The 15,220-nt window shown below is 39.1% G+C and overlaps 1 protein-coding gene across 2 annotated transcripts in view; it reads left to right on the forward strand.

Moving 5' to 3' along the window:
• The window catches only part of LOC117410771 (tetratricopeptide repeat protein 7A-like), a 99,628-nt gene that overhangs the window by 84,136 nt on the left and 272 nt on the right, over window positions 1–15,220 (forward strand). For both annotated transcript variants that reach the window (XM_059024826.1, XM_034017562.3), the window contains exon 20: window positions 12,184–15,220. This exon is cut by the window's right edge and continues 272 nt beyond it. In XM_059024826.1, coding sequence (XP_058880809.1) covers window positions 12,184–12,405 — 222 coding nt within the window. In that variant the 3' untranslated portion in view covers window positions 12,406–15,220. The remainder of the gene's footprint in view (window positions 1–12,183) is intronic.

The raw sequence follows: 15,220 nt of genomic DNA on the forward strand, positions 1-15,220 counted from the left end.
TTTTCATTAGAATGTAATATCACAGCATGGTGATGAATGACTTATCTCCAGTGTTCCCTGTGTTGTCGACAGTGTTGAAATGTCAGTTCTCAGTTCTCGGGTAATTATCCCTTTTCTGTTGCTGTTTCATTTGGTGTCTTCAGTGTCTGTAACCACTCTCATGGCTGCAGCACAGACTGAAGAAAGACATTAATTAACTTTCTTTAATGGGAGGGGGCCCTCGAAAATAATTGCATGCTTTCTGAATCGCTTAGTATTCAGTAGAGATCTTTTTATATTTCCAAATCCTGCCAGATAGTTTAGTAGCTCTGACTGTGCAGAAATACCTTCTCTGTATTTTTTTCTTAATATCATTGAGTGTTTAAAGTTATGGATTAATCTTTTGCGACGAGCAAGCAGGGTGCAGTGTGTAAACAACAGGTGGCTGTGCAGTGCTCCCCATCATGGGGATAAAGCACTGGCATTAATCAGGTGGGAGAGGACCCCTGCAGTACCTGTGTATTGAGCACACTCTAGAGAGCCAGAATACAGTGCCAGAGGCACCTAAAATTAACCAATCCTAGCGTGTTGTTGCATACCCAACTTGTTACATTATTAATGCTGTCCTGCAAAGACAAATAAAGACCAGTTTCAACCCTTGATTTTGGAAAAATGATCTCACTGAACTGCAGGCTGATGTACTGTACAGATAGAAAAAGGGACGCCTTATTTTCTGGTAGTGCTGACTATCACTGTGAGAACCTCCAAGCTCGGCCCTGGCCTGTTTTGTCACACTGCCTGTTTCTTTAAATGTTCTTAAGGCTCTGCTGGTTGCCACGCAGCCTTAAACATCCATAGACACTGCAGAAGCTAGCGATCCCTTGTCTGTAATTAATTATTCTGGTTTGCTCCATGAAGATCGGATTTTAAGTGATGATGCTATTTCTGTCAAATCAACAGACATGACTGCAGCAACTGCCCTGGTATGAACCCTATATATATATATATATATATATATATATATATATATAATCGTGCACATGGTCATCTGGATAGACAGCTGTGGAGAATGTTCTCCTGGTCAGACCTACACCAAAGTGTGATACTGAACGCACTTCCGAGAGAGTAGCAGCCCACATATAAGTTCACTGTTTATCATTGTAAAACATCAGCAGTAGCAAACCCATGTAGCTGGAAGGATGCTGGTGGCTGTATGACCAGCAGAGTCTCTGCTGTGTTGTATTGTAGTGTTTGACACAACAGTGACTGAAGACCCCTGTCTGTCTCTCTTCCTCTGGGACACAGTGCTCCTGTCAGACTGCACCAGGAAGAGCTGCTCCCTCACTGGGCCTTTAACAAGCTGCCGGGCTGCCTGTCACACAACTTCCTGTTGCAAAAGTTAGCCTTTTCACGGTGGTTCTGATGTTTCCTGAGCTGTTCCCTTGCTTACACTGTGGATTTACCATGTATATGTGATAAATAATTATTTTATTTGTGATATGCTTTAACACACTTTACTATGATTTAAACACAGGGTATAATTTCAATCTTGTTTAAATTCAGATAGATACAAGCTCTCTTGACCAGTGCAGCATACAGGAAGCTAGTGATGGTCACCTGGTATCTGGCCCTTTCAGAGATGCTTACAAAGTGCATGGAAACACAGGTACTGTTGGTAGCTGTATTGGTAGTACAGCATATTAGCTATATCCTGGTCACTTGTAACAGCTTTGTCCAGCTGAAAAAAACATTTTTTTTCTTATTGAGAAAAGTTTCTCATTTCAAGACTGGTATCAGTTTGAAAGCAAGTTCAGGGGTAGGATTCATGTAGTGTTGTTACCATGTGCTCATGTCTTTGTTAAGAAGACCTTTTGTTTGTACCTGGTTTATTTTGAGTGTATTTATTAATTTTCAATAAAAGTGCACATGTGCTGGACCGTAATTCTGCTGTTCCAGTGATTCCTGCCTGCCCATCAGCCAACCTGTTACACATGGCTTAATTCTACATTATCTTCATGTTAGGCTGTATGAGCACAACCCACCGTACTCTAAGGCTTTAGTGGTGAGGCAGGAGAATAACTAGCAATCACCAGCCGAGTAGTCGACAGGTGAGGTTGCTTTTAGTGCAGCTTCGTGCTGCGACGTGCATTAACATAAACATTCTGTTCAAATCATATGTTCTGCAATAGCCTTGTTTACCAAGCAGAATCTCAATTAAACAAATGTGTATCTCATTAAGCCCTTCCTCTGCTTGGTTTGCAATGACCTTACACAAGGCTAATGAAAATTCCTTGAAAAGCATTTCAACTCAAGATTAGCCTTAAAAGTCAGGCAAGAGGAATGCTCTTATAAAAGTAGGATGGTTCTGCCCTGGGATTGGTCACTTGCAGCTGTAAGTGCTTGGGCATGCCCTAGAGGTTATGGGATATTGGAAGGTCTCCTCCTGTGCTGTCTGGATCCATTTGTCTTTCAAAGCATCAGCCAAAGGAGGTGAGTTAGACATTAGGGACAACTTCTCCTACAACTGGGACAGCATTCCATGCAGTATCAGTCTTGTTAGTTAAGATTGCCGAAACTCATTTTTTCAGATAAAACAAAGAAAACTAAAACGTCCCACTCATTCATTTGAATTGGTAGTAAATGGATTATGGTTGATGTATTACTAAGCTTGTGAGATGGATGGCAAAATGAAATTGTCTTAATTCTGCTGCCCCAATACTCGTTGGAAGGTAGGGTTGCAGCACATTGCTTTGCTATGCTTGCCATATAATCTAGTCCTGCCTTCTTGATGTCAATCCATTAGTTTATCAAAGATGTTTGACTGAGGCCATTCTAAACAGGTGTGCTTTTATTGCATTACTAGAGAATCTGCGTAATCAGACCCTCTTTCGTTTTGTCTCTTGAACTGTAAACTGGACCCCAGTATGGCTGAGTCAAGCTTTTAACCTTGTAAGCCCCTACAGTTATTTAACACGTCCAAATTTCATAATAACCAGGCTACAAGCTAAAACACAACCCCCGGATTCATTGCTAAGACAGAGATCGATTTAAATACTAAACTGTTTACTACAAAGATGAAGAATGGCTGTTGTTTTGAATTGTTTGTCTCTTGGTTTCTTTGTAAGTAACAGCTCTGGTTTGACGCAGAATGTGCACTCCCAGAATGGTTTGAATTCTGCATCAGCCAAATGAGGTGCTGTCAACCCCATAGACGTGCAAACAAACAGTTAATGAAGTATCTCTGTCTCATTCTTCCTTGCAGTTTTGAAAGTTAACAAAATCAATCAAAACCGTGCAATATTCCCTCTTGTTGCAAATCCAATTTAAATAGCTGTGTGATCCTGTTGGGAACATTCTGAGCAGAGGTTTCCATGGCAACTAAAAATGAAAGTAGGTCTAGAATATTCTTGTCCAAAAGTTGGGGGGGCTGTGACTTTTTCAATATTCAGTTTTCTAGCAGTACAAAATTAATATTTCAAGCTCCAGCACTTCTGATCAAAATGGGATATTTAATTAAAATATAATACAATATATTAATTTGCATCAGTAGATAACTATACATTTTTTCATATTGAACATACATTGTTGCGATTTATCAAATTCTTATTTCAGTGCATGGCACCAATGTTAAGTGGTTATCCATTTAACTCTTTTTTTTCCTTGTAGGAAACACTGCAGTTACAAAATAAATGTCCAGTATATCCTTCTGTACATGTGAAACAGGTTATTAGGACAAACAAGATGTTACAGATTATGATAAGCTTATACAGTATTTATAAAAACAATAATTACAATGCTTGATGAAGTATCTGGCACATTTCAGTAATCTGCCTGTGTGCTTGCCAATACCAATTGATCTCCACTGGCAGTGCAGCACTGGCACTACAGTAGCAATGCAATGGTTCTGCACTAAGTGGCATAGGTACCTCAAGGGCAGCTACAATGGCATGTCCATATGTACGCATACAAATGGAATGAGAATCCTATGAACCAATGAGCATCACGTAGCAGGATCTCTGTTCAATATCTTTTGCTGGTAACCCTGTGGTCTGCAAATGGTCCTGCCTAGGTTACGTTGTGGTATTTGGTTTCCCAGTGGTAACAGAAGATTTTAGAAAAATTGTTATTTCCTTAAAACTCAGTAACAAAAGCTGTCTGTCCAAAACAATCGCACACTTGTATCTGGCTTCCTCAATCTGAGCACATTCTTTTCTGTTTGGAAATTTTTTTTCAAACCTTTTGTTTCAAATTTTAGCTTCAGTTACTTCATGTGGCTTCTTTGGAATTTAGTTTGTCTTTATTTATTTAGCAGTGCTTCTTTTGGCTTTGTTAGTTTGCCAAGCTGTTGTGCGCTGTCATGGGGAAGAATCTTCCCATAGCGAGCTGACCTTCTGTGAACTCTACTGACCTAGGAACATAAACGGACAGGCAGGGCCCAAACTTGAATGAGAATCATCTGCAGTGAATGCGTTGCATGATAAGGCGCTCTTTATAAGGTCCATGGTACACAATGGTACATGAAGTGTATGTGAAGCCATCAGTGCAGGTACTTGATAAGTCCCATACCATTCCCTTCTAAGTCTACTGTTTAAAGAGAGTGTTAACCAAGGCGTTTAAAATTCTTTTTTAATACCTCTTATTAGTATTAAAAACATGAACACCAGTCCCCCCGGTCCTGCGTTTCATTTACAGTTGTCACTAATAGTAAAAACAGAGGGAACCTGTACTTGAAATCAGATTGGTGCTACAGCAACAAGCAATTGCTATGCAAATAAAGATAATACACAGTTGTGGTTGCTGTGCATCGGGATGCTGGCATGCCCTTTTGGTTTATCTATCTGTCACAGGTGCCATTGAGCTCGAAGGAGGATTAACAGGGCATGGCGCAAAAAAATTTGCCTCTCTTCATTCTCTTATACCAGCGGTGAGAAACGTGTTAAAACATACCTGATTGTCCTGTTTCACTACATTTGCATTGGTTTCACGCCTGTGCTAGAAAGTTTGGTCGTGTTGCATATTTCCAAAACCAGAATCTGTACTGGTTGTAGGCTTTTTAGCTTGATAAGTTGTGTACAGTACAAGAGGTGCTAAGACCACTGCCCTTGTTAGCACTAGGAGAAACAAAAGAAGCCACTGGTGCTGTGTTTTTACCATCTGGAGTTGGCATAGGTGTAGTTTAGCAGACCAGGAAAATCAGGCTTCACCCGGAATGTTGATGCGCATTTTCAAACACATTATCATACTTACTGAGAATTCTGACCGCTCCGCCCCTTTCTGCAGGATAAAATCATATTTCAAACTCGATTTTCATCCGGCTGTTGCCAATGAAGCAGATACAAGTATTCGTGCCGATTATTAAGCCCCACAAAAAATACTTGCATCTGCCTCATTGGCAAAAGCTGGATGGAAATTGAGTTTCATAATCATAGTAAAGCTTTATTTATTTGTTTTGCTCATTTTAGAAATATTTGGATGGCTCTAAAAAGAGCCTTCGGGTTATTTTGCTGCTTCTCTGTCTATGGCCGTCCTTCGTCCCTTCCTTCCCCTCCTCCTTCATCTGCTGGGCCTGCCCCCTGCGGTCTGCTATATGATGTAGGATATTAGAAAATACTTCTGAGATGTTTTTGCCATACCTTTATCGCCACATAAATTCATCAAGGTATAACATGTCTTGTTATGTCTTGTCTTCCATTGTTCCCTGCATTGTTTTGAACTGTTTTTTTTGCACTGGCCCAGTAACTCTCCACGTTGTTAGTGTGGATTCCAGTGTCAGAGTCAGTAAAGTGCTCTGAGTGATTTACTGTTTTGTGAATGTACGGATTTCCATTCAGGGCTGAAATTTGATGGTATGCTGGCCACTGATCGCTATGTATTTCAGAGCCCTGTCTCACTACATTAGTGATGATGGGTAGGAGGGTCAACGCATTCCTACCTCAACAAAGGTGAGGTACCCTAGCTGGATATTGGGTTGGTAAATGCTGAATACCCATCTGTCAGGCTCTGCCAGGTTGCAACCACGTCTGTATTTGGCTTCTCGTCAATTTGCACAATGCCACCTGGACCACAGAGTAACACTGGCTCTTACAAACGTTTCCAGAAGCAGATGTCCCTCATGAAGCAGTACCAGTCGATTGCTGTTTTCTTTTCTATATCGACATGCATGGCTGTAACAGTAACAGGTGACTTACAAGCCCAGAAGTAAATCAAAAATGCAATTTTCTGGAGATTTAAGTGAGTATTCTCAAAGTAACTTTGATATAATACAGATTCTTTAGATCAGCAGTCGTGGTTAGTACACAGCCAGATATAGCCTGTTACTTTTGTGTGGCTGTCTTGTGTCATATAACATATTAGATTTTTTAATATATTACATTTTTGAAAACATTCTATAGTTTTAAGGGGGTCTGAAGCAAACGCACGAATGGTAAAGATGTTTCATACCACCATTCTGATGGAGGGTTTCATTGTTCTTGTGGCCCTACTAATCTCCCCGCTTTAATTGCTTGGCCCGCTAAACTACACCTATGCACAAACATCACATGACACCCCAAAGAACTGAATGCTCAAGGACCTCAAGAGAGGTCTGCGGTATGTTGAGACAATATCTGCAGGAATATGTAGGACCAGGAAGGTGGAATAGAAATTCACTGTGTGTCAGTGTGAGTCCAGATAGTCTGTGTGATTTGCTGATCAGTTTGTGTAATTACTTCAATTGTGTCTTTGACCTGTCGGTGATCTGGAGATGGTAGACTTGGGCAGTCCTGCATGGTCCAGCCAAGCCGTATACTAGATTTAATCTCAGGTTTTGTTTTAAACTCCTGGGGGTGTAAATGGATGATGCCTGAAGGTTTAAATAGACATGAACAGTAGATTGTTATGTCATTAACTATGTAGTAAATGACATCACAAACACGTTAATAGATTTAATTAGAAATAAGTGAGTGGAGTTGCCATGGCATCAAAAGCACCTCCACTGTTTGTTTTCAAACACACTTTCCCATGACAAAGGTATGTTAAACAAACCGAAACATTGGGAAGTTGGCTCTTTTGAGCAAAAACATATATATAATCCTGTTTAAAATGTGCCACCAGTAAGTTAATGTTATTCATTTCAGTAAAAGGATCACTGCATGGACTTGTTTGCACATGTTTTCTAAGAATGTAGGTAACAAGGTACAGTGTGCAAATAATATGCATATTAACAGAACCACATTATGTAAAAATGAAAACGTCCTTTTAAACACAAGGGGAATACTGGCTTTATGACTCGTTCTTCCACACTGTACTCTTTCACCACCCTGACTCTACTAGTGTGCCAAAAAACTCTCTGGTAGCACCTGCACTGGCTCCACCCTCTCACAGGTCAGAACATTGAGTAAGTTCAGAGATTCAGGAGGTGCAGCTGTAGCTTTTCAGAATGTAAACAGCACTTCCGATCCATAAAAACAATGAAACAGAACGGAAATATTTTAGGCTCTCCCTAGCTCTAACCAGTAAACACGAGGGCGGTTGCAGACCCAGATATTAGTCTGAAAGTGAGCGGTGGCTACTGCCTTTGATCGGTTATTGACATGAAGGTAAAAATAGCTTTGAAAAGTTAGTCATCTTAAAGGTGGGCTTTGAAGGGTGAAACCGCTTGTCATCTTTTATTGAGGTACTGGTATGCATCTGCAGATAAGCAATTTCCACAAGACCTGCCTGCCTGCCTGCCTGCCTAGGTCTTTGCCTCCTTTTAAACTAATGGGGGCAGCAACCTAATATTGCATTTATGGCATTTAAAAGGCTTTAGCTCTTAAGAGCCTGTTTGTTATCATTCTTATTGGTGGAGATTTGGTTCAATATGCCTGGGACTGCAGTGTGTGGCCTTGATCCTGAATACAGGGACGGCCTTCATGCTGAAGGTGACTTTACATGGCAAATCAGCACTGTAAAAAATAAGTGGCCTTACTTGTGAGGTGGCCTTTGTACTGAGGATGGGAATTTTAAATGTTTAAATGTATAAACTCTAAAGAAGTGGTTAAACATTGAATAATATGCCAAACATATAACCGGTCATGTGACAAATTTCACCAAATGCATATTTTTTAATGTATTCATTTTAGTAATTTATCATCATATACAGCAGTCCATCGCGTATGCGACTGCTCTGGTGTCACAGTAAGAGTGGATATTATAAAAAGGAAGAGGTTTGACATTTGCCTCCGAGTAGTTTTTCTAATTGGTGCAACAGAAAGATTGACACTGGGGCGGGTTTTATTCTCGGTCGATCTGGCGCTTCATTGGTGCACTGTGTGTGTTCATGCTGTAGTGGGCGTGGTATGGTATCCAGTTCACGGGGTAAGAAAGTTAATGACTAGCGTTTTTTTCTAATGTTTGTTATATATTTTTAATAAAATGGCATCTCTAAACAAAGGAACGAGGTGAGGAAGCAGACAAGAAAACCGTGGTATGTAAATAATTATGCCAAACAAAATTGCCAATACCACAAAAAAGTTCAGTGCTTCACCATTTGGAATGAAAACATTCAGAAATTACTGCGGATGGAGCTACTGATGACAGTAAAAAGCAAACATCTTTAATAAAAAGAATGCTTTAGATGGCACCTGACATTTATTTAGCACTTACATCCCTGTGAACCTTTTTTGTGATCCTGCCTTTCAAACGCAATCAGGGTATTTAATACACGTATTTACGAGAAGTCAAGAACGGACAACCGCGTACCTTTCACACGCGCAGAGTATTTTACATTTTAAAAATGAAAACCGTCAAAATGACTGCTGTGGCGGGAACTTTGACAGCCCTTTACAATACATGTTTTTATTTTGAATATAACCTACAATGTTCCATTTTTTTTTAAATATACAAGCCTGTTGTTATCTCTACTGGACCTGGCAGCCACCAATTCCTTCATTTTATACAAGGAATGCACCAGGGAAAATATCAGTAGGAGAGATTTCATCTTGAAGCTAGCCACAGCGCTTCGGCAGAAACATTTCGATCAGAAAACTGCAAAGCAGCAGGCTGCTGCAGCTCAACCTGGATTCAATGCTAGAGTGACACACACGCAAGAGAAAACATATGTTACTTTCATTTTAAATTACAAAATACATTTGTTTTTACGTTTTGTTTGTACATATACCTGTTTACACACTAGTTGCTTTTGAAATGTTTATGTTATTATAGTTTTTCATTTTTTGAAGTAATGCTTTATAGTGGTAAGTTAGAAAAGAAACCCTTTTATGTTTAATTGTTCATTTAAATGTTGATGTAGATGTTTGATATGACGTGCTTGAATAAAACTTTTGAGTTGTATCCGATACTTTGTCTTTCATTTTAATATTAATGTTGTTTAAAGTGTAACCGTCATAATGACTGCTGGCGGTGGTTCTAGTGTTAAAGGCACGTCTGATGCGGACGCATGCATATTCTTTCCAGCTGTTAAAAACTCAAGTCCTTTGTATTTTTTTTAATAAATGTTCTAATTTGAATGCAAATTGTGCCTTTTTGTTGAATTATTATGCACAACGTTTTTTTTTTTATTGGCCTTCTGTTTAAAATAATAATAATAATAATAATAATAATAATAATAATAATAATAATGTTTGTTCTTTATTTTGAAAAATAAAACATCAATGCATTGATTATCGTTGATAAATGCCTATACGATAATCAAATATGAAATGAGGGTGCTGATTGCACCTCTATAATTTAGCATTTTTAGCTAAACAAAAATAATTCAAGCCTACGCACATTGGACACAAGCGAGCGAATAAAAAAATGATTAAACCTATTGATTTAAATGGAGTAGTGCACAACATAAGCAAAGCGAGCGAATATAGAAATACATTCGTTTTATTTCTATTTGCACTATGCGCTGTTCGCGTTGCAATGGACCAATCAGAAATAAGGTCAAAGGTAGTGGCTGTCAGGCTGTCACTATCTCGGTCACACAGAAATTACCACAGAAATTTAAAAATGGACATCAATGAAAATGTAATTATTAAAGTCAAAAAATATAATAATGTTCTTTATGATGCCAGTGTCACAAGGAGGAGGCCATATGGCAAGAAATAGCAGAACAATTGGAAATTGATGGTATGTCTACCTATCTTTATTTCACCTTAATTTTTATCAGTGACGGGGAGCACCACACACTGGTTTCGTATTTCTGTAAAATGACGCTTCTTTGTTTTAATAATGCTGACCAATAATAATAATCACATTCACACAATAACTGAGAATATTTTATTAAAACTGAGAATCAATAAAAGTATATACAGCATTTACAAAGAAATATGTATAGATGTATTCTTTTTTTAATGATTTACATGTTAAACCAGCTCACATATAAACATTCACTGTTAAATGTCCTTTTATTTATTTTTTTAGTGTGTGGTGTACCAATACTCTATTTCTTTGTTTTATTTATTTTATTTCGTCTCCACAAAAGGAGAAAGTGTTTTCTTTTCATGACTAGCTACAGCTGTAGTCATGCTGTATTTGTGTCGTTCGCTTCGCTCCCGGTGTGCATACTTTATTCGCCACAAATTCACTCGCTTGCGTCGTTCGTGTCTGGTGTGCATAGCCCTTAATTCTAGCTCAGTGGTGTAGCTAGGGGGGTGGTTTTAGGGGTTTGAACTACATGGGACAAAAAAAATGTCAGCCATGTGCAAAAATTTCGATCCATCACCAGCAACCCCCCACCCCCCTAGTTTTCATCAGTCCCAAGGTTTTTCAGTAGGGGTCTCACTGGTGTGAACCCTTAGGGGTTGACATGTCTGTGAAAGGGATAAAGCACCCTTTAAATCGAGCTTGCAGAATCATATCTAACTTCCAGGTACACCAGAGTGTAACTATAAAAATACACTAGAGACACAGTCTAAAATTCAGCAGGGACTGTGAGAGCTTCCCTTCACAGCTACGCGAGTGCATCTCAATACTGACCTGAACAACCCCTCCCTCCCTGTGCACTCATTTCACCTGACGTGAGCCAGATTCAAACCCAGAGCCAGTCTGAACACACCGCTCCATTGTGATCTCATTTTAAAAATGTTTCCAGTCTGTCATTCAGAATGACATCCATCCCAACAGGATAATAAAATGAATCCAGTTACCGGCCTTGGAAAAGCTTGCAAAGGAGTTTAAAAAGGTCTTGGCATGCTCTATTGAGACAAAACAACACTCGCTGCTTCGAGGGGAAGGGAAACCCGTGGCTGTGAAGCTGCTGAAGCAAAAGGCTGTTCTGCCCAAGTTACATTTCATTGTAATTGATATACTGGGCATTAACCTTTAAAGCAATGATAACCAAGCCTTCACAGTGGATTTACGTGCCTTTGTGTTTAAGCTCTTTTGGCTCCTTGCTTGTTTGGTCTTTTGTGTATTTTAATTTAGGACAGCATTGTTGTATATTTTAGATTTGCTTGGTAGTGGGGCAGGGATAAAAACCGGGTGCTATAGACTGTGTTCTCATATAATACAGACTGTGTTCTCATATAGTACTTTCTGCTGTAAGTTAATTAAATCCATCTGTGTTACTCACATTGCATGGCACCTGATGGGCTTCCTGCCAGCCTGCTTTGCAGGGCAACATACAGAGTCTGCTGCAGCCATAATTCTAATAGATACAGTATTTCCGACCACGTGAACTCAGTGTCCATCTGCTCTTACCAGACAGCAAACCCCAGATCAATACAAGTGAATGAGAGAGGCACCTTTAATAATCAGCCACCTGTCTTAAACCCTTTGTCGATTACTAGTCAACTTCACTGCATTAGCACTGTTGCAGGCAAAGTAGCAGGCAGCTATAGCACCATTGTGTAAAACACTGCCCTGTTCTTGAACAGTAACTGTTTTTGTCTGCTGAATTTGAGGAATTTAAATCATTTCCTCAGGGAAAAGCTGAGTAGAAGGAGCCACAGATATGCGCTTGTCGTTATTTGCCTTCCTGCTGCTGCTTTTTGAATTTACACAGAAACCTCTCTCTCCCTCTCTCCCTCTCTCCTTCTCTCTCTCTCCCTCCCTCACTCTCTCCCCCTCTCTCTTGCTCACATACACACACTCCACCCAGCGAAACCCAATATCCACAGTTAAAATATGTTAAAAAAAAAACAAACATCTGCACCAAATTCATCCACCACTCCGAACAATATCTGCAATCTTGTTTCATCATTGCTATTTTCTCTCCCTCTCCCTGTCTCCTCGCAGGGCCTGATCCTGAACAGGATGGGCCGGAGCAGCCTGGCGGAGAAGGTCCTGAGGGACGCTGTCCAGGCTCAGAACACGTCTCACGAGTCGTGGAAGTGCCTGGGGGAGGTGCTGCAGGAGCAGGGGAGGAGCGAGGCTGCTGCAGAGTGCTTCCTGACCGCCCTCGAGCTGGAGTCCAGCAGCCCCATCATGCCCTTCACCGTCATCCCCCGGGAGCTGTAGACCTGCTCACACCACAACGCTCCCAGCGACATTTACTAAGCTTCTACCCCACGTACAATAAAAAGGGGCTCCACCTTAGAACCAAGAGTAAGAACACAGGAACAATTTACGAACAAGAGGAAGTTGTTCTGTTTCTAGTATCTAATTAATATGAAAACTTTAATGATCCCAGTGATTCGGCATCAAGAACATGGCTAGGTAACCCAGCTGTCATACCGGTGTTGTGTTTTCTCCCCACCAAAATCACTTATATAAGTTTGTTTTATGTGAAGTGACAGCATGTCAAGTGGGAAACTGAATTCCCAAACGGCTTTTTTTTAAATATATTTATTTATTTATTTTTATCTGCGATTGAATTCAGTCTGTCCTGCTAAGAGATGAATGTACTGTTTGAGACCCATAATAAAATATGCATTGATCAGTTTCCATCAGTACCAGTCAGTTGGTAGCAGCCTGTTTAAATGACACATGCCAGAGGTCCATTGGTTAATAGAGGCTATCATATCTTACAGGATCGGATTTGACAGGTTCTGCTGTATTCATAAAATGTTTGTCAAATGTGTTATGACATTTGTTCCAATAATACTACAAAATTATATTATTTATGATCTCAATAATTACATTAAAAGTAATGCCTACAAATCACACACATGCAGCTAGAATGCTGAATTTCCAGTTCCTTTCTGTTTGTAACTAATGTTATGACAACCTGTTGTGAATGTCCTGTGGGTTCTCAAGGTGGCTCTGAAGGATTCGGCACATAGTTTTACAGTGTTCAGTAGCCTTTATGAATGCAACCTACTGAAGAGTTTAATTGAAATAAAGTTCTAACTAGGACATGGACCCTTAGCATACATTATATATGGCAGCCCAGCTGCTAAAGCATTACTGTATAGCATTGTTCAATTCTAAAGCAAGCACAGAACTATGTTATGTAAACTACTATGGATCATATTTCTATCATCTGTATTGTATACGTCTGCTGGAACAAAATGCTGTATTTTATATTGAAATGGACGTTTTTAAAAAGGTTAAGCTGCTATGCATTTGATACACAACCAGCAACAAAAGATCCCAAGATGCATTGTAAATAGCATGGCATCAGACCAGGGGGCACTAGTTTATTTTGTGTCTTTAAAGACAAGGCTATATTTTTGGTGCTAATACATTCTGTAATAATATCATATTGTACACGTCACATTAAGTGTCTCTAATTACTGTGTATTTGCATAGTCATTGCTTACTAAATACATGTGTACTTACACTTAATTACAGTTATATTGTGCATAGTTACAATGTACTTAATGTATAAATCTAGTATCTTTCTTTCCCATTGCTGCATATTTCTGATTTGATTTTATTTAATTTTAATTTATGCAATGTATGTTATTACTTGATTTGAGTACTGGCTATTTTGTCTTATGCTATGTTTTATTGGTAAAAACAATATATAAGGGGTGGGCACCAGTATCGACATGTTGATATGATATCGATATCGATAATAATTTCCATATCGCAATATTGCGGGATAAAATAAATTCATGTACGCTCAGAGACATACTTGTTATTGCTAATACTGCTAAAAATACAAACGCAGTATAATCAAGTTTATTTTATATTAAGATATAACAAACCCTATACATACCAATCATTGTCAGTCTTATAGGCAAACACCACACACTAAAGTATTATTTAACCATTTTATTCCATTGATTGGCGTTTTTCTTTTTCTAAAAACCCGATTAACAAATGTATTTCAAACATTCAATAGCTATAAATCCAGAAACACAGCAAATCCACACCGTGTCCCCTCTCTCGTGTCCGCTACTCCCCTTTCTTCACCTGTTTCCTCTCACCGGCCAATCCCTTACTGGAAACTATATCCTGTTTTCAAAAAGTGCGCGCATCAACTAATTAAGAAACAGGACCGTCTGTTTAAAAATGATACACACCTATAAACAAACTTAACACAAACAAACATAATAAACAGGAAAATCGGCTTAAATAATTAGATGTGTATAATTTTTTTCTTCCATTCAGAACGCGCTCACAAGGTACCAAACGCTATTTGCATGCTGCATTAATTAAGCACTATTGGGATTATTTTGAGATATGCGCATGCATCAGTGTGGTTCATTAAATTTTTTCCATGTGATTACTTACACTGTTATTAATGTATTTTTAAAATGTGAACTTTTGGTATTATAAATGAGTTGTACTTTTAAAACATCAAAACACATCTCAAAATAATGCAACATTCAGCCTGACACTAATACTTTCAGATGTGTCGTGCATTTATACGCAGAGAAGATAAAATTACTTCTGGATTGTCTAGCCTTCGCAGTGAAGTATAGAAATATTTCAGTTTTGAGGTGGCTGGTGATGGCATGGAATAGTAAAACAATATAACAAGACCTTGTTTTTCTCCATGTATATTGTGAAGCAAAGTTAAGTTAAAGTAAGTTATTGCTTTTCTTATGTAAATATCTGTTAACGTCTATATGTATATGTTTCATATTGCAATTGTGTTATTATAATTTTCTGTGTTTTGGAAGACTTCGATATTATTGATATCGATATACAATTTTCATATCGATGCCCACCCCTATAATATATATATAGTGGCAGACTAGGGGGAGGAAGGGGAAAATATGTAGTACAGGGAGGGGAAAAGAACTACATCCCCCAGAATGCCAATGCCAGGATGAGGAGCACCTGGCTCCAATTGATTTAAGCCCTGCTTAAAAGTTGTGGAAACCCTGCAGTCAGAGCTGTGTGCCAGACAGTCACCAGTCTGTGTGAAGCAAGGCTGTCA

The sequence above is a fragment of the Acipenser ruthenus genome, chromosome 6 (assembly GCF_902713425.1).
Source record: "Acipenser ruthenus chromosome 6, fAciRut3.2 maternal haplotype, whole genome shotgun sequence".
NCBI classification, from domain to species: Eukaryota; Metazoa; Chordata; class Actinopteri; order Acipenseriformes; family Acipenseridae; genus Acipenser; species Acipenser ruthenus.